Source organism: Tachyglossus aculeatus, chromosome 11 (genome assembly GCF_015852505.1).
Source record: "Tachyglossus aculeatus isolate mTacAcu1 chromosome 11, mTacAcu1.pri, whole genome shotgun sequence".
Taxonomy (NCBI): Eukaryota; Metazoa; Chordata; class Mammalia; order Monotremata; family Tachyglossidae; genus Tachyglossus; species Tachyglossus aculeatus.
In genome coordinates this window covers 53,994,840-54,020,641 of record NC_052076.1, presented here as the reverse complement: position 1 = coordinate 54,020,641, position 25,802 = coordinate 53,994,840, and the positions used below count along the sequence as shown (strand labels likewise).

The window sequence follows — 25,802 nt, the reverse complement described above, 5'->3', positions numbered from 1 at the left end:
GGCATTGTTGAGCCATTTAATGATAATATGATGGTTTTTCCACAGTCATTTTTCTTAGGAGAAACTCAGAGGAGTTTGCATGATCCTATTTATCCCCAGTACCCCTGGGTAGAAGGTTAGGGCAGGGCGTCTTCCCATTTTACAAATGGGGCACTGAAGTCCAGAGAGGGAGAAGTGATCTGCCCAAGCCTCAGTGGCCAGAAACAGAACCCAGGCTCCCCAGATCCTGTTCATATTCCTTTTTCAGGCAATTACAGTATCTCCCAGAATAACTAAAAGCAGAAGAGGAAAGATAGGTGCCTTTGCCAAGCTCATGGGCAGGGAACGTATCTGCTAATTTTGTTGTATTGTACTCTCCCAAGCACTTAACAGTGCTGTGTACTTAGTAAGCATTCAGTAAATGCCATTGATTTGCCTAATTTTTTTTTTTTGCAAGGCTTGAGTTCATACTCCCACAGACTGCACTCTGCAGTCTTAAAGATGTATCTTCTCCCCTAGAGCGACTGCACAAAACTGTTCAGCCAAGGGATTGGCGGGGAGCAGGCCCAAGCCAAGTTTGACAGCTGCCTCTCTGACTTGGCTGCAGTGTCCAACAAGTTCCGCGACCTCCTGCAGGTAAGTTCCTGGCTGCCTTGGGCCTGCCCGCTTCCTCCCAGGCGCTCCCTTGGATACCATCTGTGGTTCAAACCTAAGCTCAGGTTGGGACTGCCGGGCCTTCCAGAAAGAGGCTGTTGGTAACGAGAGGTTGAACACTCTTTCCAGGAGTTCCCCAGCTTCCTGGTTCCTTCAGAACTCTCGATTTGATTCCAGTTGTCCCCCTGACGTATTTATATCTCATACATCGTTTTGCCCTAAGATATCCTATGTGACCACCCCAGTTTGAGCCCTTTCTTCTGTCGGGTACAAAACAACTAATTTGGGAGTGAGAATCTAACGTCTTCTTCAGTAAAGACAGACCTGAACCTCTCGATTTTCTCCTTTTCCCGCCTGAGAGCACTCTTACCCCATGATCACCCGGTGGCCCTTAGCCGGCTTCTGACAAATCATCTGAAGAATATTTTTTTCCAAGCAGTGACCTCTCTTGCATGGTGCTCTTCAAATTCCTAATTTCCCATTGGCCCCTTACCACTCTTTAGGGAGTTTCCTGTTTTCCTCAGTCAGCTGAGCTTTACATTTTTGAAGAGCTGACTTCTTCCCTCTGATGATCCCTGTTACACTGCCACTTAACTGTGCCGGGTGGCCTAATTTATTTTTAGTTCTTTAAGATGATGTATTAGCCTCCAGGTTTCTAGGAGGTTTTTTTAGCCTTTTCCCAGCTAAGGTCCACTCACTGCACACACCACAGCCAGGAGAGAAAGAAAAAACGTGGGGAAACCTGAGGACAAATCTGCCTCTCTGAGCTTGGTAAAGGCAGTTTCTACTGCTCTTCAGCACTTCTAGAATGCCTCAAGCAACCAAGGCCTATTATAGCAGGAAGCTTTGAAATCCCACAACGAAATGAGAATCAGATGAGTAATTCAGCTTGCTTTGTGCCATTTCTCTTGGACTAATTGGAAATAGACGCATTACTGCCATGTGAATCAGTTTCTTAAGAGGAGTTATACCAAATTATGGGAAGCAGCGTGGCCTATTGGAAAGCGCACAGGCTTGGAAGTCAGAGGACTTGGGTTCTAATCCCAGCTGTGCCGCTTGTCTGCTGTGTGACCTTAGGCAAGTCACTTAACTCCTCTGTGCCTCAGCTTATCCTTAAAATGAGGGTTACAACTGTGAGGCCCATCTGGGACATGGACTGTGCCAACCTTGTATCTGTCGCACCATTTGGTACAGTGCATGGCATGTAGTAAGCACTTAACAAGTACCATTAAAAAAATTCCTATGACTGGCACCCAAACTCTATCTTGGGTTTCTATGAGATGGACTTGGAGCTTCTCATGGCTCCATTTTTGACTCAGGAGACAGTTGGAGTTTGAGCCGGGGAGTGTCTTGCTGAGAGAATTTCAGCTGGGGAATTCCCAGGATGGGAAGTGAGCAGGGAGGACCTTCTTTCCTTCATCCATTTGATGTGTTTCTGTCCTGTCGTCTTTTACAGGAAGGGCTGAGCGAGCTAAACAGCACAGCCATCAAACCACAGGTGAAACCCTGGATCAACATCTTCCTGTCCGTCTCCCACAACATCGAGGAGGTAAGACCGATGCAGGAGTCCCCAATGACACCTACCTACCTTCCTGCCCAAGCCCCCTCCTTCCTCTCTCCCTACTCCCCCTCCCTATCCCACCCGCCTTACCTCCTTCCCCTCCCCACAGCACCTGTATATATGTTTGTACGTATTTATTACTCTATTTATTTTACTTGTAGTTATTCTATTTATTTTATTTGGTTTATATGTTTTGTTTTGTTGTCTGTCTCCCCCTTCTAGACTGTGAGCCCGCTGTTGGGTAGGGACCGTCTCTATATGTTGCCAACTTGTACTTCCCAAGCGCTTAGTACAGTGCTCTGCACACAGTAAGCACTCAATAAATACGATTGAATGAATGAAAGGTCCATTGTGGGTCAGGCACAGGATTTAGGATGATTCATTCAGTCAGTCCTATTTATTGAGCGCTCACTGTGTGCAGAGCACTGTACTAAAATCTTGGGAAGTACAAATCGGCAACATATAGAGACAGTCCCTACCCAACAACGGGCTCACAGTCTAGAAGGGGGAGGCAAACAACAAAACAAGTAGGCAGGTGTCAGTACCATCATAATAAATACAAGTATAGGTATATACACATCATTGATAAAACAAATTGAGTAGTAGATATGTACAAATGAAACAGAGTAATAAATATGTACAAATATATACAAGTGCTTTTGGGAGGGGAAGAGGGTAGGGCGGGGGGGCGATGGGGAGGGGTGGAGGAGAGGAAAAAGGTGGGGGTCTCTGTCTGGGAAGGCCTTTGAAGGGAGGAAGAGAGCTAGTTTGGTGAATGTATGGAGGGAGGGCATTCCAGGCTAGAGGTAGGACGTGGGCCGGGGGTCGATGGTGGAACAGGCGAGAACGAGATACTGTGAGGAGGTTAGCGGCAGAGGAGCGGAGGGTGCGGGCTGGGCTGAAGGAGTGAAGGGAGGTGAGGTAGGAGGGGGCGAGGTGATGGACAGCCTTGAAGCCAAGGCGACACGGATTCCTGCAGCCCATCACCTGGACGTCTACCACACCCTCTTCTGCCCCTAGAAGGGGCCTCAGGACCGTGTTCCTCAAAAGAAAGTCACACCCCTTCCTAACAAGTTATCTGGTTCTACAGGAAACTTGAATGAGGATGACAGTTCTGAAGGGAATTTTAGCACTCCTCTAATTCTCCAAGGGTTGAACTTTCTGTTTGCCGTGCCTTTTCCCCTTTCACAAGGATCTAATCTGCTGGCCGAGCTTGACTTTCAAACGTTTTCTGTCTGGTCGGTTACTATAATTCCACACCTGTAACACCCACTTTCCATGAGCCAGAAACCACTTTGAGTCCTGGGATGCGTAACGTGGCAGGTGTTTAATGATATTTAAAGTGGTTATATATGGACGTTTATCTTTTTTTAAAAAAAAAGCAAAGACGATGGCTGAATTCAAAGCTGGCTTAAAGGGGAATCACAAAGGCACTGCTCTGGTGCCAAGTGAGGTTTAGGCTGGATAAGTGGGAAAGGGAAGAGTAGGAGGGAGGCAGGTTACTGCAGTCAGGCAGGAGATTTGTTGAACAGGCCTGGATCTAAAGGTCTAATGCCCTGAGGATTTTGGTCCCGGTTGCGGGGGGGTCTGAGTGGAAGAAGAATCCCTCCCCCACCTTGAGTCTTGTTGCATCATTAGGAAGAATTCAACGACTATGAAGCCAATGACCCCTGGGTGCAGCAGTTCATCTTGAATCTGGAGCAACAAATGTCTGAGTTCAAGGTGAGTTACCTGGACTCGGAGGACAGATCAATCAATCAGCCATATTTATCGCGCACTTACTATGGGCAGAGCACTCTACTAAGCAGTTGGGAGTGTATAATATAAAAGAGTTAGTGGGCACGATTCCTGCCCACAAAGAGCTTACAGTCCATGTAGGTCACTGTGGGTTTCCGTGTAGGTTCACACCCCATTTGATCTGCTAGCTGTTGAGTCATAAGGGTGAAGATTTCTCCATTCTCCCCCATGCAGGGAGCTGTGTTTGGCCCTCTCCTGATCTTGCCGGGAATTTTCCCACCCCCCGGTAAGACCAGTTTTTGTGACCCTTTAGGACCGTTGGCTTGATCCTTGAGAAGAAGCTTGGCCTAGTGGAAAGAGCACAGGACTGAGAGTCAGTGGTCCTTGGTTCTAATCCTGGCTGTGTGATCTTGGGCAAGTCACTTCACTTCTCTGAGCCTCAGTTCCCTCATCTGCAAAATGGGGATTCGATACCTGTTCTGCCTCCTACTTAGACTGTGAGCCCCTTGTGGGATCTGATCGTCTTGTATAATAATAATAATGTTGGTATTTGTTAAGCGCTTACTATGTGCCAAGCACTGTTCTAAGCGCTGGGGAGGTTACATGGTGATCAGGTTGTCCCACGGGGGGCTCACAGTCTTAATCCCCATTTTACAGATGAGGTAACTGAGGCCCAGAGAAGTTGTGACTTGCCCAAAGTCACACAGCTGACAAGTGGCAGAGCCGGGACTTGAACCCATGACCTCTGACTCCAAAGCCCGTGCTCTTTCCACTGAGCCACGCTGCTTCTCTAACACTCCAACATTTTGTATCCACTCCAACACTTAGTATCCACTCCAACACTTAGTACAGTGCTTTACATGCAGTAAGCGCTTAACAAATACCACAATTATTATTGTCATCATCATCGCTAGTATTGCCCTGCCTCTAATTGGTATTAAACCAATGAGCATCTGTTCTCTGTGTAGGCGGGGCTGTCACCTGTCATCTATGACAGCCTCACTGGCCTCATGACCAGCCTGATCGCCATCGAGTTGGAGAAGGTGGTGCTGAAATCCACCTTCAGCCGGGTAAGACCGCACCGTGAATTCAGGAACCTTGGTGTCTTGGCCCTGTCTGTGGGGAGTGGGGCTGGGGGAGAGAGGGAGAAATCAAACTCAAGCCCAAACCAGACTGTTTGCTCAGTCTTTCCTGTCCACCCAGTGATCCACAAGCTCAACGGGAGCTTGGGCCGAGCGGCCGAGGCGGGTCTGCCCCCAAGGGGTTCCCAGATCCTGATGTTGGGGAAGGACTCCCTGCCACTCCTTTCAAAATCCCCTGCGGCCTTTAGAAGACGACAGCATGGTGGCTTGCTTTCTCCCACAGCTGGGCGGCTTGCAGTTTGACAAGGAGCTGCGATCCCTCGTCGCCTATCTCACCACAGTGACGACCTGGACCATTCGAGATAAGTTTGCCAGACTTTCCCAGATGGCAACGATTCTCAACTTGGAAAGGGTGAGTGGAGCCCTGAGGGTTGGGGTGAGAGCAGCAGCTCATGTACCCAACCGGGAAAGAGCTAGCTTCAGGAGAAGAGATGACTCTTTCTCTCTTTCCTGCCCTGGGTCTCCCGGGTTATTCCCCGGCATCCTGCTGAGGCAGTTCCTGCGCTGCCTAAAAACTTCTCTCCCTCACTGTTCCGTCCCCAGGTGACGGAAATCCTGGATTACTGGGGTGCGAACTCGGGCCCGCTGACTTGGCGCTTGACTCCGGCTGAGGTGCGCCAGGTGCTGGCCATGCGCATCGACTTCCGCAGCGAGGACATCAAAAGGCTCCGCCTGTAATGGGCAGAGTAACACTTTCCTCTGTGGACTTCCTGGGACCTCTCCCTTACTGGCTGGAAGTGGAAAGCTGAGTGAGCAGCTGGAATTGGAGGTCACTAGGCCTGCTTCTGTTGGGCTAGGCTGTCTTGGCTAGATGAAGAGGCCTGGTTGTCCCCACTCCTGTCACCAAGACAATATGGTAGCATGGCAGCCTCTCCATCTTGATAATTTCAGCTCTGCATTTAGCAAGGGATTCACTCCAGCCGTCTGTGGAGCAGCTACTGATAGATGGGAACCCTGGGGTGAGCCATGGCTGGCACAGCCCAGATTGGCACCATTCAGCCTGATTCTGCCTCTGTCTCAGATGCTGCGGGAAGTGGCTTTGGGGAGCAGAGTTCCCTGACTCTTGGGTGGTGACGCAGCTTCTTCTGTTCCTCGTTGGAGAGTTACACTAGAAAGAGAAAAACAAATCTCCCCCGGGGTCAGATATTTCTCCTCGTTTTAGGGGATGTTGGGATAGTTGGGAAATTGGGATGGGTCTCTGGGAAAATGGACCAATCAAACCAAGCAACGGCCTTAAAGGCAATGATAACGCTAAATATTTAGAAAGGAGGGCTGCTGCAGAAGTGTTGCAGGGGCCTGGGGAGAGGGGCAAACTGTGCTTATAAGAACCTCCAGAGGCTACTGCTACAGGACTGAATGAGTTTTCTGAGCACATGATGAATAGTGGGGAGGAAATTCATGATTTCCCTAGCTAATCAGTGGTATTTATTGAGCTACTACCAGCACATACTGCTGAATGGAAAGCGTAGTACCAAGTGTTTGAGAAAGAACCACAGAATCATCCACATGTTCCCTAGCCACAAGGAGCTGACAATCTAATGGGGAAGACAGATATGTAAAAGTAATTGCAAATAGTGGGAGCGGGAGGAAGAACATGGATAAGATAGGTAGTAGGCCAATTAAATATAAGAATAAATAATTTAACCTACAATCGAATAGTCGTGTGTACTTAAATGTCTCGGATGTCGAAGTGCTACAATGAACTGGTCCTGTTGGAAATTAATTGGAGACAGCTTTCTGAAGGAGGTTCAGTTTTTAGGAGGACAGATTTGTGGAGGAATGGGGTTCCTATGCATCGGGACACAGCGTAAGCAAGAGATCAGAGGTGGGAGAGTTGAGAGTAGGGTATTGTGAATCCGGGAGGAGCTGAGGAAGGGAATAACCAAGGTAAAGAATTTGTGTTTGGTGTGGAGGGAGAGGGATGGCCAGGGAAGTTTTGGAGTAGAGAGATGTTTTCTGAGCTGAAGTACCAGTTTATTTTTGAGGGCAGGGTGGGAAATGGGGTGGAGCTCTTAGGGGGAGGATGAGGATTGGAAGGGGGCAGGCATCAACAAACCAATAGACCAGAAAGCCACCATTCTGAGCCCTTTCAAGTCCAAATTGAGAACTCTCAAGTGGGTTGAGCAAGGATGAAAGTCCAGCTCAAAAATCTGTGGGGGCTATCATCTTGATTCCCTTAGGCACTGGACACCTGTGGTAGTGAGCAACTTCCCAGGAAGATGATGCGGACAGCTGAGTATGGATTGAAGGTGAGAGAGGCTGTGAGACCAAGTGACCTAACGGATAGACCACAAGCCTGGGAGTCAGAAGGACCTAGGTTCTAATCCTGGCTCTTCCACTTGTCTGCTGTGTGACGTTGGACAAGTCACTCAACTTCTCTGTGCCTCATCTGTAAAATGGGGATTAATACTGTGAGCCCCTTATAGGATATGGACTGTGTCCAGCTTGATTCGCTTGTATCTGCCCCAGTGCTTAGGAGGCAGGTACAGTAGTCTGTGATACAGCAAGAACTTGAACCAAGGACGGGGATCTTTATGTGGGGAGGAAGGAGCAGATCCAGGAAACCTGGAGAGAAAGAATTGTCAGGGTTGGGCAGTTGACTGGTTCAGTATGAGAGCTGAAAAACAGTGAGGAGATGAGAATGACATCATGACTGTGGGTTTTGGGGACAAGGAGGTTGGTGATGTCAACAGAAGGAAAAGTTAGAAGGGGAAGGTTTAGGAGGGAAGATGAGAAGTTCAGTTTTAGACATGTTGAGAGAGGTGCCAGCAAAAATCCAACTCGAGGTGGAGGCAAGACTGATGGGAGAGGCACTGGGGCTGGAGAGGTAGATTGGGGAATCATCCACAAAGCAGCTGCTGATATTCTGTACCAAAGGGGCTGCCATGGCTACCAAGCTTAAGCACCGATTTCTGCCCACCCCTAGAACAACCATTTAAGCAGTAGCTTCCCTGCATCCCAAGATACCGCGCAGAGGCAAAGGAAAAGAGCTTCATGTGGATCAACTTCTAAAAGGAACTGGATTTTATTCAGAGGAAATCACAGCCCTGCGAAAGATGGTGAGAGTGGCAGTGTCTGGTAGCTGTCCCTTCTAAAACCCTTGAGGGCACCTAGCACAAATTCTGCCATCAGCTGGAGTCAGAAGCTGTTAACCAGCTCTGGCTTATCAATCGGTCAATGTAGAGCACTGTAGTAAGTGTTAACAGAAACAGTCCCTGCCCATGACGAGCTTACAGTTTAGAGGATCTTCAGTGACTCAGTGCTGGGTGGTCATCAGTTCTTTCTTGTCCAAGCCAGAGAACAGGGACATTTTCCTAAAAGGGGCCAGTTCTAGAGGAGCCCTTGTGTACGAGCTTCTTGATGCTGTTCCACCAATATGGGAGAGGGAGGACGTTGGAAAGAGTACTCCCTGTCTGCTGTGGAATGGCAATAAGAGCAGAAAAAGCACGAGCAGCTAAGGGAGGCCTGGTGTCCACCACATTACCCAAAGCAGGGCCCAGCTGACCATGAACGTCTGTACCACTGTACATCCTATTCAGCACCAAGGCAATTTGGCAAAGTCAACTGTAACTGGGGGGGAAACATTTTAAAAGCAGGGTTTGGTAAACCACCTTTCCATGGAGAAAAGGTAGCAGCAGGAGTTGCTTTATAGGAATGGGAGTAAATGTGTGGAGAGTTGCTGAGTTAAATTGGGCCTTGTGCTGCTAAAGCCCAAGCTTTCCCACAACAGCTCAGTTTCTCAGGCACCGGACAACTTTTGGAAGTGGGGTGGTGGTTGCGGGGCAGAAGGGAGATGTCTTGGGAGGAAAGTTCTTTCCTAGCTGAGATTAGGGACTAGTCAAGGATTTACCCAAATCCGCAGCCATTCTCTCCCACAGTGGTTTGTAGGGACTAATCACATCCCTCAACTGGCCTAGGAAAATGGGGCTCTTAGGCAGTTCTGACAACCGAGAAACTCCGAGCTGTTGTGGGGAGCTGGGATTTCCAACCAGTTTGAGATTTCTTGAGGGTGACGCCTGCAAGTGAAGAACAGTGGGGTCTGGGCTAGGGCATGGGAGAGCAACTCCTCCTCTAGAAGCCCCTGGCCCCCCAGAAGGTGATACACTTCCTCACTGAGCCTTGGCCTAGGTAGCCTCAGGAAAGCCAACTAGAGAGAAACAGGATGGTGGCCATCTAACTTCTGCTACTCCAATAGAGTTGGCTTCAGGGTTTAAGGACACAGTTCTCAAACGTGGGCCAGCCCTTGGGCCTTCAACGTGCCTCCCCTCTCGCCAGTAGGGCAACCTCCTGTGTCGTGTCCTGGAGTGCAGAGATGGGAAGCGGTCAGTGAATTTCTTTGGAATGCTGAATGTGTCTAGGCCAGCTCCCCTGAAGAAGCAGTGGCTCGTCCCTTGCTGTGTCTTGGACCAGGTGCAGCCGGAGAAGGGCCCAGGAGTCCATCAGGTTGAGGCCTGGGACAGTTCACTCTCCTGCAGCTGAATGCACAACCCTTGAGTGTCCACCTCCACCAGATGAATGCTGTAATTTCCCAGACCCTACAAAGGAACAGATTCGGGGTCAGAGAGGGCATCTGAAGACAGCGCTAGGAGGCAGGTGTGAACTGGGCAGCGTGAGTTTGTTGGGTGTCAGCCCTTGGTGCTGGGGAGGAGCGTTCCACTTCCCAACCCTGTATCTGTTCTGTTGTCCCGGGAAAGAGCCAGTGAAGAAGGGGAAAGGGACTTCAGGGAAAGGAAGTGAATCTAAATTCTAAAACCAACCAGCCCCCAAAAGGCCCACAAGGAGCCAAAGTGTCCACCTGTACCTCTGTCTTGGCCAGCAGTCGCTCCAGGGTCTCTTTCTGCCGTGGAGCTTTGGTCAGGATGTAGAGAAAGCCTCCTCCCCCAGCCCCGGCCAGGCTCTGCCCAAAGACATGGGGCCTCAGGACATCCATCATGCGCCGAACAGCCAGCGGCTCACAGCCGGGGGCCATGAGCTTCTTCTGCTCCCAGTAGCGGTTCAGACACTCACCCAGAAGAGGCAGGCTACCTGCGAGGAGCGGGGCAGGTGGAGGTGGGCGACTCGCTGGTGGGCACAAGCTCCCCCAGGCAAGCGGCCCAAATGCACCCCGAGAGCCAGAAGTACGTTTTGGTCGCAAAATCCCTGCTGAGCCATCCCACTACCCTGCTCAGTTCCCTGAGGTAAGGCCCAGCCAGAAGGGCAAAGTTCATCTCCATTAGCCCTGGCTTTCTCTGATGGCTGTTTCTGAGACATCAGTGGCAGCTACATGCCAGAGATTTGCCAGAGCTGCAGTCTGCCCTGGAGCTGATCATCATCATCATCATCATCAATCGTATTTATTGAGCGCTTACTATGTGCAGAGCACTGTTCTAAGCGCTTGGGAAGTACAAATTGGCAACATATAGAGACAGTCCCTACCCAACAGTGGGTTCACAGTCTAAAAGGGGGAGACCGAGAACAAAACCAAGCATACTAACAAAATAAAATAAATAGAATAGATAGGTACAAGTAAAATAAATAAATAGAGTAATAAATATGTACAAACATATCCATATATACAGGTGCTGTGGGGAAGGGAAGGAGGTAAGATGCGGGGGATGGAGAGGGGGACAAGGGGGAGAGGAAGGAAGGGGCTCAGTGTGGGAAGGCCTCCTGGAGGAGGTGAGCTCTCAGTAGGGCCTTGAAAGGAGGAAGAGAGCTAGCTTGGCGGATGGGCAGAGGGAGGGCATTCCAGGCCCGGGGGAGGACGTGGGCAGGGGGTCGATGGCGGGACAGGTGAGAACGAGGCCTAACGGTGTCCTGATCTACAAGTTGGCGCTGCACCCTTGCCCATCCCTACCTACTGCTGACCGAAGGTTGCCTCAGTTGCTGGGTACCCTGCCAATTGTCAGCTGTGTGACTTTGGGCAAGTCACTTAACTTCTCTGTGCCTCATCTGTAAAATGGGGATTAAGACTGTGAGCCCCCCCGTGGGACAACCTGATCACCTTGTAACCTCCCCAGCACTTAGAACAGAGCTTTGCACATAAGTAAGCGCTTAATAAATACCATCATTATTATTATTATTATTATTATTACCCTGGCAGGGGATGTCTCCTGATCTGACACAAGGCCCTCAACATATGCCTTCAGCACAGCACCTATTCCAACTCTGGGTGATACCGTTCCTGAGGACACTTCCTGCTCATCCCCTGCCAAGCTTACCTTGGCGAAAGGCGTGGGCACAGTCCTCAGCGTTGCTCACCAGGGCATGGGCATTCTGCACCACAGAGGGCAGACGGGCATACCAGTTTCTGAGCACATCCTGTAGCGAAGGAGAGAGCAAGACCTCAGGCCCGCTGGTTTACTTGCCAGGCCCGGAGAAGAGATTCTTCACCCGGGAGAAGGGTTGGGGAGGAAATGGTCGGCAAGGAGAAAAGGCAAGAGAAACATGGCCTCGGGTATGTGATCGATAGGGCTAAGACAAGCCTTGGGTGCCCCTCTCCTGCCCTGGATGGGGCAGGGAGGCTGCTCACCTGCAGGAGGTTGCGGGCCAGCCGGGTCTTGCCCGTATAGACCAGAAGCAGGTGGTCGTTGAGTGTCTGGATGAAGCCGGTGGGCACCTCGATCTCTTCCACCTCCACCTTCAGCGGCAGCTGGGCCCGTGAGCGCCCAATCTTGATGCCCGGCACCAGACCGCCCACCTGGTCTTGCCAGCCCCCGCCTGCAATTGCCAGGCTTTATCACTGATCCAGCTCTGCCCCTCCTCCTGCTCCCCAAACTCACCCTGTAAAGGTCTCTTCCCTGGCAGGGCTGAGCCCACTCTGGGAAGGTTGGCATTTCGAGCCTTGGAACGATGCCCCAGCCGACAGGGCCCGGAGACGTCTAGAGATGGGAAATGTCTTTCCTGAGGGTGTTTGCCAGTGCTGGGTCTGGAACCCGGGAGTCCTGATCTAGAGGAGGACAACCCCTCTCCCCTTTCCCCAGGCTCTCTGTGTCCCCCGGTTGCCCTGCCACACTCGATGCTTCTGATCAAGGGATTCTGAGCCAATGATCAAGGAAGCACGAGAAGGAACAGATAAGAAAAATAAGGAGTGACACTAAGAAGGGGCAATAATGAGATTTTCGTGTTGAAAAGTGCCACCTCAGTGGGTCTAGTTTTGATAGTCATACACACAATACCCAATAGCCTATCTAGCTGCTTCTTTGACCATCAGGAAAGCAACTTTCTGGGCTTTGTGGAGGGCTAAGCTCAGGTTTGGGGACACAGAGAGTCTCCCCTCCCTGACCCCAAAGGCACTCTCACTCCTGCCCCTTACCTGTGGTAAGCACTTGTTCCAGATGCAGCACAGCGTGGATCAGGGCTTCAGTGCCCACCGTTCTGCCTGCTGTCCTTAGCAAGGCCGCCAGCACGGCACCTGCCAAGATGCTGCTTGTGCCTGCAGGGGATGACCACTTGAGTAACAGCAGGGCAAGAATCTTGGGCAGATTGGATGCCCTGGGAGCTGCTTTTACCAGAGGGCACCAGGTAGCTCCAGGATTTCCCCCACTGGCTTCTTAGCCTGGTCTACAGTGGGGTCTGCATTTGGGCAGGCGGAGGACAAGAGACTTCGAAGGAGGAAGAGGCAAGGAAGTGGGCTGCGGTGGGATAAGGGTAGGAGATCATGAGTCCGGGCAGAGGTGATGAGGCTGGAGGGGTGGAGGCCAGGGCACTGAACAGGAGAAGAGAAATCCTTGGCTTTGCCCTCTGGGGTCAGCCCCAGGTCGGGGGCGGGGGTCTCTTACCGAGACCTGAACCATGAGGCAGGTCAGACCAGGTGTGTAGTTCAAATCCACCTCCAAAGCCGTGGCGGAGCTGATCCGACAAGGGCGTTGCTGAGGGGAGGCGCACAATTTGGGCACAGATGAAAGCTGCTTTCAGCAGGGCCCCTGGAGCGGAAGAAAGAGAAAGCCAGCAAGCCCAGTCAGCCGTCTTCACCCTCAACGGGCAGCGGGCGAAATGGCAGCACAGCCGAGTCACTGAGCCCTCCCACCGACCATCCACTTGAATGGAGTGTCTCCCTCTCCCTCTGTCCCACCCACAACTTGCCCCTCTCCTCTTGCCAAATGAGGTTGGTTGGGATTGATATACTGGTGGGAAACGGAGCAGAGAAGGAAGAGGCTCCCTGGGCAGTTGGAGAGCCCCAGTGCAGACTCAAGGCTGGGTGTGGGCGCTCTCTCCCCTCCCCGTATCCCGTCGGCCCAAGGCCTCCTCTTGCGGTGAGGGTCCTGAACCCACCTTGGGTTGTGGGGGAAGCCGGAAGGGCCTGGAGAGACTCACCCGGAGCATGGGGCTGGCAGTGATCCCGCAGGTCCTCCAGGCTCCTGCACACCAACTTCATGGCCACCTCGTCCTTCCGGCTCCCCGCCGTCAGCCGCAGCTCCGGCTGGGCGATCCGGCGTGCCCGGGCACCAATGGGCCGACGCCCATCCACCAGGATGGCCAGATCCACCACGGCCCCCCCATGCTCGTAGGTGATGGGAGGGGTGTCGCTCCAGCCACCTGCACGGGAGCCCACCGTGGTCAGCCCCACTCCTTGCGGTCTGGCCTGGGGGACGGACTTGCCCGATCCCGGGGAGGGAGGCACCTGAGGTGACATCCTTGGACGCACCCATGTGTCCGGGGACATTTCTCACCGGAGAGGTCCACTCGGGCGGGGCATTCTACCAGGATCCAGTGCCCAGGGGGTGGGGGGTCCACCGGGTTTGTGGCCACGAAGCGGCAGGAAGACATCACGGCTTGGCGGATCAGGATCTGCTCAGCCCCCTCATAGTGCCGGGCAGCTCTCACCAGCAGGTCCGGCCTGGAGGACAAGTGGGTGAGCACAATGAGAAGGAAGGGGGCCCACCCCACAGCAGGAGTTCCGAAGAAGCTCTATTGCCCCCAACCCCCAGATCCTGCAGATTTAATAATAATAATGATAATAATGATGGCATTTATTAAGCGCTTACTGTATGCAAAGCACTGTTCATACAGTATAAGTATACAGTATAAGCACTGGGGAGGTTACAAGGTGATCAGGTTGTCCCACGGGGGGCCCACAGTCTTAATCCCCATTTTACAGATGAGGTAGCTCAGGCCCAGAGAAGTGAAGTGACATGCCCAAAGTCACACAGCTGACAGTTGGCGGAGCCGGGGTTTGAACCCATGACCTCTGACTCCAAAGCCCGGGCTCTTTCCACTGAGCCACGCTGCTTCTCGCACCTCCTCCTTCCTCTCAGGGGAGGTTGGGTGAAGAAGGGGAAGGCAACGTTACTGGGTTTCCAACTGCAAATTCCTATGGCTTACTACTTAAGTAACATTTTCTTATTATTTTCTTGTATTTAAGGTGCTTTTTTTCTGAAGAGTTCCAAATGTTACCTCAGACATTATCTCTCAGGTCACGACACCAGCCCTGAAAGGGAGGGAGGGTCGGGACGATTCTGCCCATTTACAGGAGGGACCCAAAGAGATTCTCAGAGGCGACACTCAGATCCTCCTCTTCCTCCTCCTCCCTCTGACTCCCAGGCCAAAGGTGTCTCCATTGCAGCCAAAACCAAATTGTAATAATAATAGCATTTATTAAGCGCTTACTACATGCAAAGCACTGTTCTAAGCGCTGAGGAGGTTACAAGGTGATCAGGTTGTCCCACGGGGGGCTCATAGTCTTAATCCCCATTTTACAGATGAGGGAACTGAGGCATAGAGAAGTTAAGTGACTTGCCCAAAGTCTGACAGTTGGCGGAGCCGGGGTTTGAACCCATGACCTCTGACTCCAAAGCCTGTGCTCTTTCCACTGAGCCACGCTGCTTCTTGTGTAGCCAAAGAACCAAAAATGGTCTAAGGAAAACACCCTCTGATTGAGGACAGCGAGGCGGGCCGGGGTCCCAGACTTATTTACAGCTGATCAGCTCAACATGGGCTGTGGAAAAGCTGGGCTGGGCAGTTGACTGGGAAAGGGGTATTTCATTTATTTTTTTATGGTATTTGTTAGACGCATAATTATGTGCTTACTGTAGTGTAGTAAACACTGAGGTAGATACAAGCTAGTCAGGTTGGACACAGTCCAATAATAATAATAATGATGATGGTATTTATTAAGCGCTTACTATGTGCAAAGCACTGTCCCACATTGGGCTCACAGTCTTAATCCCCATTTTACAGATGAAGTAACTGAGGACAGAGAAGTGAAGTGACTGGCCCAAAGTCACACAGAAGACCAGTGGCAGAGCCAGGATTAGAACCCAGGTCCTTCTGACATCCATGCTCTTCCATTAGGCAGCAGCGTGGCTCAGTGGAAAAAGCCCGGGCTTTGGAGTCAGAGGTCATGGGTTCAAATCCCTGCTCCGCCACTTGTCAGCTGTGTGACTGGGCAAGTCACTTAATCAATCAATCAATCGTATTTATTGAGTGCTTACTGTGTGCAGAGCACTGTACGAAGCGCTTGGGAAGTACAAGTTGGCAACATATAGAGACAGTCCCTACCCAACAGTGGGCTCACAGTCTAAAAACTTAACTTCTCTGCACCTCAGTTCCCTCATCTGTAAAATGGGGATTAAGACTGTGAGCCCCCCGTGGAGCTACCTGATCACCTTGTAACCTCCCCAGCGCTTAGAACAGTGCTTTGCACGTAGTAAGCGTTTAATAAATGCTATCATTCCAGCACTTAGAACGGTGCTTTGCACATGTGAGCCCACTGTTGGGTAGGGACTGTCTCTATATGTTGCCAATTTGTACTTCCCAAGCGCTTAGTACAGTGCTCTGCACGTAGTAAGCGCTCAATAAATACGATTGATGATGATGATGATGATAGTAAGCGCTTAATAAATGCCATTATTATTATTAGGCCACATTGCTTTCCCAGCCCAAAAAGACTAATATTTTACCCGAAGGCTATCTGGATTCAATTACAGTCACTGTCCCGATTCCCAGGAAAATACCGCCTCAGGCCTTGTTGGGGAGAGGAGAAAGAAAGGGGGCTAGAAAGCCCGAGGTTCAAGACCTAACCCCTGAGAGCTCAACTCCCCCTGGCCTCCCTCGTCTACTCCCCCACTCCCAGGTGGATTTCAATGGTTGTCCCTGCCTCCGTGGGCCCCAGCTTCACCTGCTCAGCCACTTGTCCCTCTCACGGGCGAGCTCCTGGACGCCTCCAGCCACATCCCCGCTCTCCAGGCGATGGAAGGCCAAGCCCCAGTCCTGGTTGGCTGCCGGACCGCTCCGCAGACCCCCTTTTCCCTGGGCCAGGCAGCCCAGCACGTCAGCCACGCAGGCCAGCGCCCGGGCCGCCACTCCGGCGTCCTCAGTTTGGGCGGCCACTGTGGGAGAGGATGGCGGATGTGTGTGTGTGTGTCTGTTTGTGGGAGGATGTCAGAGCTCCCCAAAGCCACAGGAACATTTCGCCTTGGAGGACAGAGTTTTCCCTCTCCGCTCAATTTCACCGTCTCCTCTCCCATCCTGACTTCTCTAGGCCTAGTCAGGGCTGGTCTCAATCAATCAATCAATCAATCGTATTTATTGAGCGCTGACTGTGTGCAGAGCACTGTACTAAGCGCTTGGGAAGTCCAAGTTGGCAACATAGAGGGACAGTCCCTACCCAACAGCAGGCTCACAGTCTAGAAGGGGGAGACAGAGAGCAAAACCAAACATACTAACAAAATAAAATAAATAGAATAGATATGTACAAGTAAAATAAATAGAGTAATAAATATGTACAAACATATATACATCATCATCATCATCAATTGTATTTATTGAGCGCTTACTGTGTGCAGAGCACTGTACTAAGCGCTTGGGAAGTACAAGTTGGCAACATATAGAGACAGTCCCTACCCAACAGTGGGCTCACAGTCTAAAAGGGGGAGACAGAGAGCAAAACCAAACATACTAACAAAATAAAATAAATAGAATAGATATGTACAAGTAAAATAAATAGAGTAATAAATATGTACAAACATATATACATATATACAGATGCTGTGGGGAAGGGAAGGAGGTAAGATGGGGGGGATGGAGAGGGGGACAAGGGGGAGAGGAAGGAAGGGGCTCAGTCTGGGAAGGCCTCCTGGAGGAGGTGAGCTCTCAGTAGGGCCTTGAAGAGAGGAAGAGAGCTAGCTTGGTGGATGGGCGGAGGGAGGGCATTCCAGGCCCGGGGGATGACGTGGGCCAGGGGTCGATGGCGGGACAGGCGAGAACGAGGTACGGTGAGGAGATTAGTGGCGGAGGAGCAGAGGTTGCGGGCTGGGCTGGAGAAGGAGAGAAGGGAGGGGAGGTAGGAGGGGGCGAGGGGATGGACAGCCTTGAAGCCCAGGGTGAGGAGTCTCTCACTCCTCGATCCCTGGGCTCCCAGCTCCAGACAAACGAGGACCTAAGAGATCACCCCCTCCTTCTAGACTGTAAGCCCGCTGTTGGGTAGGGACCGTCTCTATATGTTGCCAACTTGTATTTCCCAAGCGCTTAGTACAGTGCTCTGCACACAGTGAGCGCTCAATAAATACGATTGAATGAATGAATGAACCTCCTTACTGGCATCATCAGAAGAGATCCACACAGAGCTCACAAAATCTCAGAAGAATTCCCTGAAACAACCCCTCCCCAACTCCCTTGGCTTAGCAGGGCTTTGCACCTAATCGATTCCAAGCAAATAATAATAATTATTACTGAATTTGTCAAGCACTTACTACGTGTCAAGCACTGTTCTATGCACTGAGGTAAATACAAGTTAATCACGCTGGACAGAGTCCCTGTCCCCATCAGGCTCCCACTCTTGAGTAGGAGGGAAAACGGGTATATTTATTCCCACCTTGCAGTTGAGGAAATGGAGGCACAGAGAAGTTAAGTGACTTGGCCAAGGTCACACAGCAAGCAATTGGTGAAAGCAGGATTGGAACCCAGGTCTTCGGACTTCCAGGTCCAGGCTCTTTCCACTAGGCCATGCTGCTTCTCTCAATAATAATTTTGGCACTTGTTGAGCACTTAAAACGTGCCAAACATTGTATTAAGGGCTGGCGTAGATATAAAGTAATCTACTGTTCCACATGGGACTCACAGACTAAACAGGAGGAGGGAGTAGGATTTATGCCCTATTTTACAGATGAGAAAATTGAGTTCCAGAGAAATAAACTTGTCTAAAGTTCCACAGCAAAGTGACAGAGCTGGGATTAGAACCCAGGCCCTCTACCACGCCAGCTCTTTCCACTAGGTCCCACTACTTTTTATATTCCATCTCTTTAATCCTCCCTCTCCCACTTACTGATGGAGAAACTTGCCCAAGTCACAGCGTGGCCTAGTGGATAGACAGCGGGCCTGGGAGTCAGAAGGACCTGGGTTCTAATTCCGGCTCCGCCACTTGTCTGCGGTGTGATCTTGAACAAGTCACTCCGTTTCTCTGTGCCTCAGTTACCTCACCTGTAAAACGGGGATAAAGAATGGAAGCCCCATGTGAGACAGGGACTGTGTCTTGTATCTACCCCGGGACTTAGAAAGTGCTTGGCACATTGTAAGTGCTCAACAAATGGAAAAACAAAACAGAAAACAATAGGTCGAAGTGGATTCCCAGTCCAGTCTAGCCCAAGCCCAGTGCTCTTCTCCATTAGTCTCTACTGTTCGCCTGAATGGCTGGCAGCCCCAGACAGTGGGCACCCTAAGCCACGGGAGCCTTCCCACTGAGGGCTGGGGGGCCGGCAGGGATTAAATGCAGTTGAGGTGAGGCCTGAAGCATGTGCGGCTTGGGCAGGTTTTCCACAGCAATGGGGTATAAAGGCCTACAGGCCCATGGCCGGCAAGCAGATCCCCAGGTCCTGAGCCCATAAGGTCCCGACAGGTGGTGGGCACATAGCCAAACCCAGTTGGGTTGGCACAGGTTCAGACAGTGTCCTCCCTTCTCCCATCTCACTGCTGGCCTAAGCTGTGAGAAGAAGGGGCGTGAAAGGGGATGAATACACATGAAATGTTCTTTTACGGCCCAAGCCAAAATAAAGGAGAAAGATCATCACCATCAATCGTATTTATTGAGTGCTTACTATGTGCAGAGCACTGTACTAAGAAAGATACATCTGCATTTACCTCTTCCTGGGAGCGTTTCTCCCCACTCCTTGAGGAGAGACCACCACTGCTGCAGCAACGTAAAGGAACCTTATTCCCTTCAACGCTCTGGCTTTAACTCACAGATCTTTGAAAAATGAGGCAGACCCCGATTTCTTAAGCACTTGGAGGGCTGAAAATCCAGCCCCGATAGGACTCTAATGTGGCAGTCAATCAATCAATCGTATTTATTGAGCGCTTACTGTGTGCAGAGCACTGCACTAAGCACTTGGGAAGTACAAGTTGGCAACATATAGAGACAGTCCCTACCCAACAGTGGGCTCACAGTCTAGAAGGGGGAGACAGAGAAAAAAAATCAAACATACTAACAAAATAAATAGAATAGGTATGTACAAGTAAAATAGAGTAATAAACATGTACAAACATATATACATATATACAGGTGCTGTGGGGAAGGGAAGGAGGTAAGATGGGGGGGGTTGGAGAGGGGGACGAGGGGGAGAGGAAGGAAGGGGCTCAGTCTGGGAAGGCCTGAGGAATTTATGGGGCTGGGAGTGGGGCTCGGGGGACCCCTGCTGCTGCCGCCCCACGCCCACCCCACTCTCACCCTGATCCAGCGTTGTCAGCAGGAGGTCGTGGTGCTCCTCGTGGGCCGCGGCTCGGATCAGGGGCAGAAGGCTGCAGTCCCGCCGCTCCTCCAGCACCTTCCGCACCTTGGCCTGGGCCCGGCGGAAGAAGAGGGCCCGACGGGAGCCCAGCGTCGCAGCCCGGTCCAGGTGGGGCAGCAGCTGCTCCCACGACATGCGCCAAGTGGCCCTCCAGACCCGAAGCCGACTGGCCTCCCCGGGGCCCAGCAGCCACAGCACATCCTGGGGGCCCACGGGCCGGAAGACGTGCAGCACCGGGAAGAGCCGAGCATTGAGCAGGCAGCGCTGGGCGGCGGGGGTGTCTGGGTCCCAGAGGTCTCCTTCCCTGCAGAAGGATGGAACGGGCAATTCCTGGCCCAAATCTCGCCCTCCACTTGACCGAGGGACACCGTGGCTGGGCAGGGCCGGGAGGATCCGGGGAAGGCGCAACCGCCCTAGTATTTTCCGGATCGCCAGCTTGGCGGGACCAAAGGGCCAGTGAAGAGGGGAAAGGAGCTCAAAGTATCGGGGTCCTGGGAGGGCGGGAGATATCCACAGGCAACGTATCACCGGTTGGCTCCTGTGCCTCGGGGTTGCCCCAGTACTCGCTGCTCCTTACCGGATGCCTGTCCGGCGGAAGAACTCAGGCCAGGGCACATTGAGGTAAGTGCCGGTTTCCAAGGCCGGGCTCTGAGGAGGAGAGAGTTGGGAGGGAGTCAGAGGAGTGGCAGTAGGGGAGGAGAAAAGAGGAGGAGTACAGGGAGAGAATTAATTAGCGTGGGTTGGAAAAGCGGACCAGATGCCAAGGCCAAATTCATCCATTCATTCAATCGTGTTTATTGAGCGCTGACTGTGTGCAGAGCACTGTACTACGCGCTTGGGAAGTCCAAGTTGGCAACTTATAGAGACGGTCCCTACCCAACAGTGGGCTCACAGTCTAGAAGAGGGAGACAGAGAACAAAACAAAATGATTCCAGCTAGACTCCCAAACGCTTAACCAACTTTGGTGGCTAAGTTCTTTGATGGTTTAGATGAGTGGACTGTTGGTAAGGTTGGGTCACCGGCTTTGAGTGGGCACTGTTCCGATAAGATCGATGAAACCCTAATTAATTCTGCCTCCTCAACAGAATTCTCCCTTGAAGAGGGGAAGAGGAAGGCTCAGAGATGAGAGGCAGATGTGAATGGTGGTGTCTGAGGGGGATAATTAATGCTCCTAATCTTCTTCCCTTCTGAGTAAGACTGAGAAAGTCAAAAAGCTGCCTCGGGGAAAATCCATTTATCAGTCTCTTCTCCAGAAAGACCACAAAATTCTCTCCATGCTGCAGAGAAGCAGCATGGCTTAGTGGGGAGACCGTAGGCCTGGAAGTGTCAGAAGGTCATGGGTTCTAATCCCGGCTCCACCACTTGTCTGCTGGTGGCCTTGGGCAAGTCACTTCACTTCTCTGTGCCTCAGTTACCTCATCTGTAAAATGGGGATTAAGACTGTGAGCCCCACGTGGGACAACCTGATTACTTTGTATCTACCCCAGTGCTCAGAACAGTGCTTGGCACATACTATCAATCAATCAATCAATCGTATTTATTGAGCGATTACTGTGTGCAGAGCACTGTACTAAGCGCTTGGGAAGTACAAGTTGGCAACATACAGAGACAGTCCCTACCCAACAGTGGGCTCACAGTCTAAAAGGGGGAGACAGAGAACAAAACCAAACATACTAACAAAATAAAATAAATAGGATATGTACAAGTAAAATAAATAGAGTAATAAATATGTACAAACATATGTACATATATACAGGTATATACTAGACTGTGAGCCCACTGTTGGGTAGGGACCATCTCTATATGTTGCCAACTTGTACTTCCCAAGTGCTTAGTACAGTGCTCTGCACACAGTAAGTGCTCAATAAATACGATTGATTGATTGATTGATAGTAAGCACTTAGATACTATTATTATTATTATTATTAAGCTCTTTGGTTCTCACCCCATCCCCTGCCCCACAACACTTCCGTACACAATCTTACATGCTGCTCTTTTCCCTATCTGTAATTTATTTTAATAATAACAATAATAATGATGGTATTTGTTAAGCACTTACTATGTGCAAAGCACTGTTCTAATAACGGTCTCCCCCACTAGACTGTAAGCTCCTTATGGGCAGGGATTGTGTCTACCTACTCTGTCGTATTGTACTCTCCCAAGCACTTAGTACAGTGCTGTGCACAGAGTAAATGCTCCAAAAATACCACTGATTGGCTGACTGATGTATTTTCCCAGGGATGAATGGGGACGGGGTTCCCTCAGGGCAGGCTGGGGGGGTAATAAAAATAATAATAATAATAATGGCATTTACTAAGCACTTACTATGTGCAAAGCACTGTTTTAAGTGCTGGGGAAGTTACAAGGTGATGAGGTTGTCCCATGGGGGGTCACAGTCTTAATCCCCTGGGGGTACCTGCCACTCATCCTGAAGTCCGGTCAGAGTAAACATGCGGACTGAGGCATTCTGCAGCCGGACGTGGTGTCCCTGGAGGACGAGGTCCTGCAGCACGGAGCCACGGAGGGCTTGGGATGAGGCCATGTCCAGTCCTGTCAGGAGGCAGCCGGGACCAATCCGGATGGGACCCTGGAATCAATCAATCAATCATATTTATTGAGCGCTTACTGTGTGCAGAGCACTGGACTAAGCGCTTGGGAAGTCCAAGTTGGCAACATCTAGAGACAGTCCCTACCCAACAGTGGGCTCACAGTCTAGAAGGGGGAGACAGAGAACAAAACCAAACATATTAACAAAACAAAATAAATCGAATAGATATGTACAAGTAAAATAAATAAATAAGAGTTATAAATATGTACAAACATATATACATATATACAGGTGTTGTGGGGAAGGGAAGGAGGTAAGGCGGGGGGATGGAGAGGGGGACGAGGGGGAGAGGAAGGAAGGGGCTCAGTCTGGGAAGGCCTCCTGGAGGAGGTGAGCTCTCAGCAGGGCCTTGAAGGGAGGAAGAGAGCTGATTCATTGACTGATTGATTAATCCTATGGAAAATTCTAGCCATCATTGACTGATTCATTAATCCTATGGAAAATGCTAGCCAGTAGATAGGAGGCGGTTTGAAGGCAGGGGTTGGGGCCCTACCTGTAGATGACAATTTTGAACGGCACTTCCAGGACCGAGGCAAACGTCTCCCTCCAGCAGGCTGTTGGCCACAGAGCTGCCATCTTCTAAAAGCTGGGGCTCCTGTAGTGCGGGGGCCGACAGGCAAAGGTGAAGAGCGGTCTTGCATGGGGGGGTACGGGGAAGGATGGGAACAGGGACTCACCTCATTCAATCAATCAATCAATCAATCGTATTTATTGAGCGCTTACTGTGTGCTGTGCGTACTGTGAGCGCTTCGGAAGTCCAAGTTGGCAGCATATAGAGACGGTCCCTACCCCACAACGGGCTCGCAGACTTCCTAACCCCCTCTCCCATTGATTAGGAACCGAGTATAACAATAATAATAATTATAATAATAATTACGGTATTTGTTAAGTGCTCATAATGGGCCAAGAACTGCTCTAAATGGTGGGGGTAAACACAAGGTAATCAGGTTCTCCCATGTGGGGCTCACCGTCTCAATCCCCGTTTTACAGATGGGGTCACTGAGGCACAGAGAAGTTAAGCAGCGTGGCTCAGTGGAAAGAGCATGGGCTTGGGAGTCGGAGGTCATGGGTTCAAATCCCGGCTCCGCCACTTGTCAGCTGGGTGACTTTGGGCAAGTCACTTTACTGGGCCTCAGTTCCCTCATCTGTAAAATGGGGATTAAGACAGTGAGCCCCCGGTGGGACAACCTGATCACCTTGTAACTGCCCCAGCGCTTAGAACAGTGCTTTGCACATAGTAAGCGCTTAACAAATGCCATTATTATTATTACATAGTAAGTGCTTAACAAATACCATCATCATCAATTAAAGCTATATTTGCCCGTCACTATAGACAGCATCAGCATCCTTCCTGTTTCACAAACCTGTATCGCCAGCGTCCTCATTCATTCATTCGATCGTATTTATTGAGCGCTTACTGTGTGCAGAGCACTGGACTAAGCGCTTGGGAAGTCCAAGTGGGCAACATACCTCCACCTGAGAGTACACCAGCGGGGCACACGGAGGGCGGGTCAGGTTGCGGAGGTGGTCTCTGGCAGAGGTGGTCATGTAATCATAGCAACCATCGGGTATGTAAGCTGCAGAGATAAGGGGAGAAGAGGGGAAAGTAATTTCTCCCCTGATTTTTCCCCCATGAAGCAATGTGGCCTAGGGGAAAGAGCCCAGGCTGGGAGTCAGGGGACTGCCTGCAGTGTGACCCTGGGCAAGTCATTTCACTTCTCCGTGCCTCAGTTTCCTCATCTGTAAAATGAGGATTCAATATCTGTTCTGCCTCTCCCTTAGACCGGGTGCCCCATGGGGGACCAGGGCTGGGTCTCACCTGATTGTACTGGATGATGATGATGATGATGGCATTTGTTCAGCGCTTACTATGTGCCAAGCACTGTTCTAAGCGCTGGGGGGATACAAGGTGATCAGTGGAACGAGCCCGGGCTTGGGAGTCAGAGGTCAGGGGTTCTAATCCCACCTCCGCCATTTTCATTCATTAATTCAATTGTATTTATTGAGCGCTTACTGTGTGCAGAGCACTGTACTAAGCGCTCGGGAAGTCCAAGTCGGCAACTGATAGAGATGGTCCCCATGCAACAACGGGCTCACAAGCTAGAAGGGGGAGACATTCATTCATTCATTCAATCGTATTTATTGAGCGCTTACTGTGCGCAGAGCACTGTACTAAGCGCTTGGGAAGTCCAAGCTGGCAACATATAGAGACGGTCCCTACCCAACAACGGGCTCACAGTCTAGAAGGGGGAGACAGAGAACAAAACAAAACATACTAACAAAATAAAATAAATAGAATAAATATGTACAAATAAAATAGAGTAATAAATATGTACAAACATATATACATATATACAGGTGTTGTGGGGAGGGGGAGGAGGTAAAGTGGGGGGGGGGGATGGGGAGGGGGTGGAGAGACAGACAACAAAACACTGGATCTACCCCAGTGCTTAGCACATGGCTTGGCACATAGTCAGCATTTAATAATAATAATAGCATTTTATTAAGCGCTTACTATGTGCAAAGCACTGTTCTAAGCACTGGGGAGTTTACAAGGTGATCATGTTGTCCCACAGGGGGCTCACAGTCTTAATCCCCATTTTCCAGATGAGGTAGCTGCGGCCCAGAGAAGTGAAGTGACTTGCCCAAAGTCACACAGCTGACAAGTGGCGGAGCCGGCATTTGAACCCATGACCTCTGAATCCAGAGCCCGTGCTCTTTCTACTGAGCCATGCTGCTTCTATCATTTAATAAATGATAGAATTGAATAGAATAGAATAGCATTTAATAAAGTATCGCTTTTATGTCCAAATCTGTGGCACGCTAGGATGGACGTGACTGAACTTGGACTCCAAGCGGCCTCCTCTTTCAGGAGCCACCGGCAAGCAGAAGCCCGGTGAGTGTGACGAGGCCCTTTTGGGTGGCCTCCCTGTCTGTAGATTGAGGACAGAGCAGTGGGTGAGACTGCAGGGTTAGGACAGGGCAGCCTGCTCTCCAGACTGTCCTTTCCTAGTGATGCTTATTGGTTGACTCTTCTGAAATGACGTCCTCAGCCCAACCTCTTGTGCTCTGCACGCAGTAAGCGCTCAATAAATACGACTGAATGAATGGCCCCATTCCTGAGGAGGAGGAGAGGAAGAGGAGGAGAGGAGGAGGAGGCTCCCACGGTCACACTCACCGAGTGAGAGGGGCTGCCCACGGAGCTCCTTCCAGAGAGCTGCTCGGGCACTCTGCATGCTGCCTGTCAGCTTGCTGTCACCCTGGCCCACTTCGGGCGGCCACCCGGACAGAAAGCTCTCATAGCTCACTCCCTGCGCCATGCACAGCAGGATGTCAAAGAACAGGGACAACTGGTGAAAAAATGACAGAAAACCCGTGAGCAAATCCAGAGGTTGTGGCGGCAAGGACCACTGAACCCC

The 25,802-nt window shown here is 50.9% G+C and overlaps 2 protein-coding genes across 2 annotated transcripts in view; one reads left to right on the top strand and one right to left on the bottom strand.

Annotated features, from left to right (window-relative positions):
- The window catches only part of COG4 (component of oligomeric golgi complex 4), a 32,046-nt gene extending 25,321 nt beyond the window's left edge, over window positions 1–6,725 (top strand). The window contains exons 14-19 of the mRNA XM_038754169.1: window positions 499–615; window positions 2,090–2,182; window positions 3,833–3,916; window positions 4,900–5,001; window positions 5,297–5,425; window positions 5,617–6,725. Coding sequence (XP_038610097.1) covers window positions 499–615; window positions 2,090–2,182; window positions 3,833–3,916; window positions 4,900–5,001; window positions 5,297–5,425; window positions 5,617–5,751 — 660 coding nt within the window. The 3' untranslated portion in view covers window positions 5,752–6,725. The remainder of the gene's footprint in view (window positions 1–498; window positions 616–2,089; window positions 2,183–3,832; window positions 3,917–4,899; window positions 5,002–5,296; window positions 5,426–5,616) is intronic.
- A 1,354-nt stretch (window positions 6,726–8,079) lies between these two features.
- Window positions 8,080–25,802, bottom strand: part of FCSK (fucose kinase) — a 31,581-nt gene continuing 13,858 nt past the window's right edge. The window contains exons 9-23 of the mRNA XM_038754524.1: window positions 25,562–25,733; window positions 23,854–23,960; window positions 22,877–22,978; window positions 22,192–22,362; window positions 20,353–20,423; window positions 19,715–20,079; window positions 16,172–16,382; window positions 13,725–13,891; window positions 13,369–13,590; window positions 12,834–12,977; window positions 12,368–12,487; window positions 11,585–11,772; window positions 11,274–11,373; window positions 9,875–10,098; window positions 8,080–9,608 (exon numbers count right to left, since the gene is read on the bottom strand). Of these exons, the coding sequence (XP_038610452.1) occupies window positions 9,513–9,608; window positions 9,875–10,098; window positions 11,274–11,373; window positions 11,585–11,772; window positions 12,368–12,487; window positions 12,834–12,977; window positions 13,369–13,590; window positions 13,725–13,891; window positions 16,172–16,382; window positions 19,715–20,079; window positions 20,353–20,423; window positions 22,192–22,362; window positions 22,877–22,978; window positions 23,854–23,960; window positions 25,562–25,733 (2,460 nt within the window). The 3' untranslated portion in view covers window positions 8,080–9,512. The remainder of the gene's footprint in view (window positions 9,609–9,874; window positions 10,099–11,273; window positions 11,374–11,584; window positions 11,773–12,367; window positions 12,488–12,833; window positions 12,978–13,368; window positions 13,591–13,724; window positions 13,892–16,171; window positions 16,383–19,714; window positions 20,080–20,352; window positions 20,424–22,191; window positions 22,363–22,876; window positions 22,979–23,853; window positions 23,961–25,561; window positions 25,734–25,802) is intronic.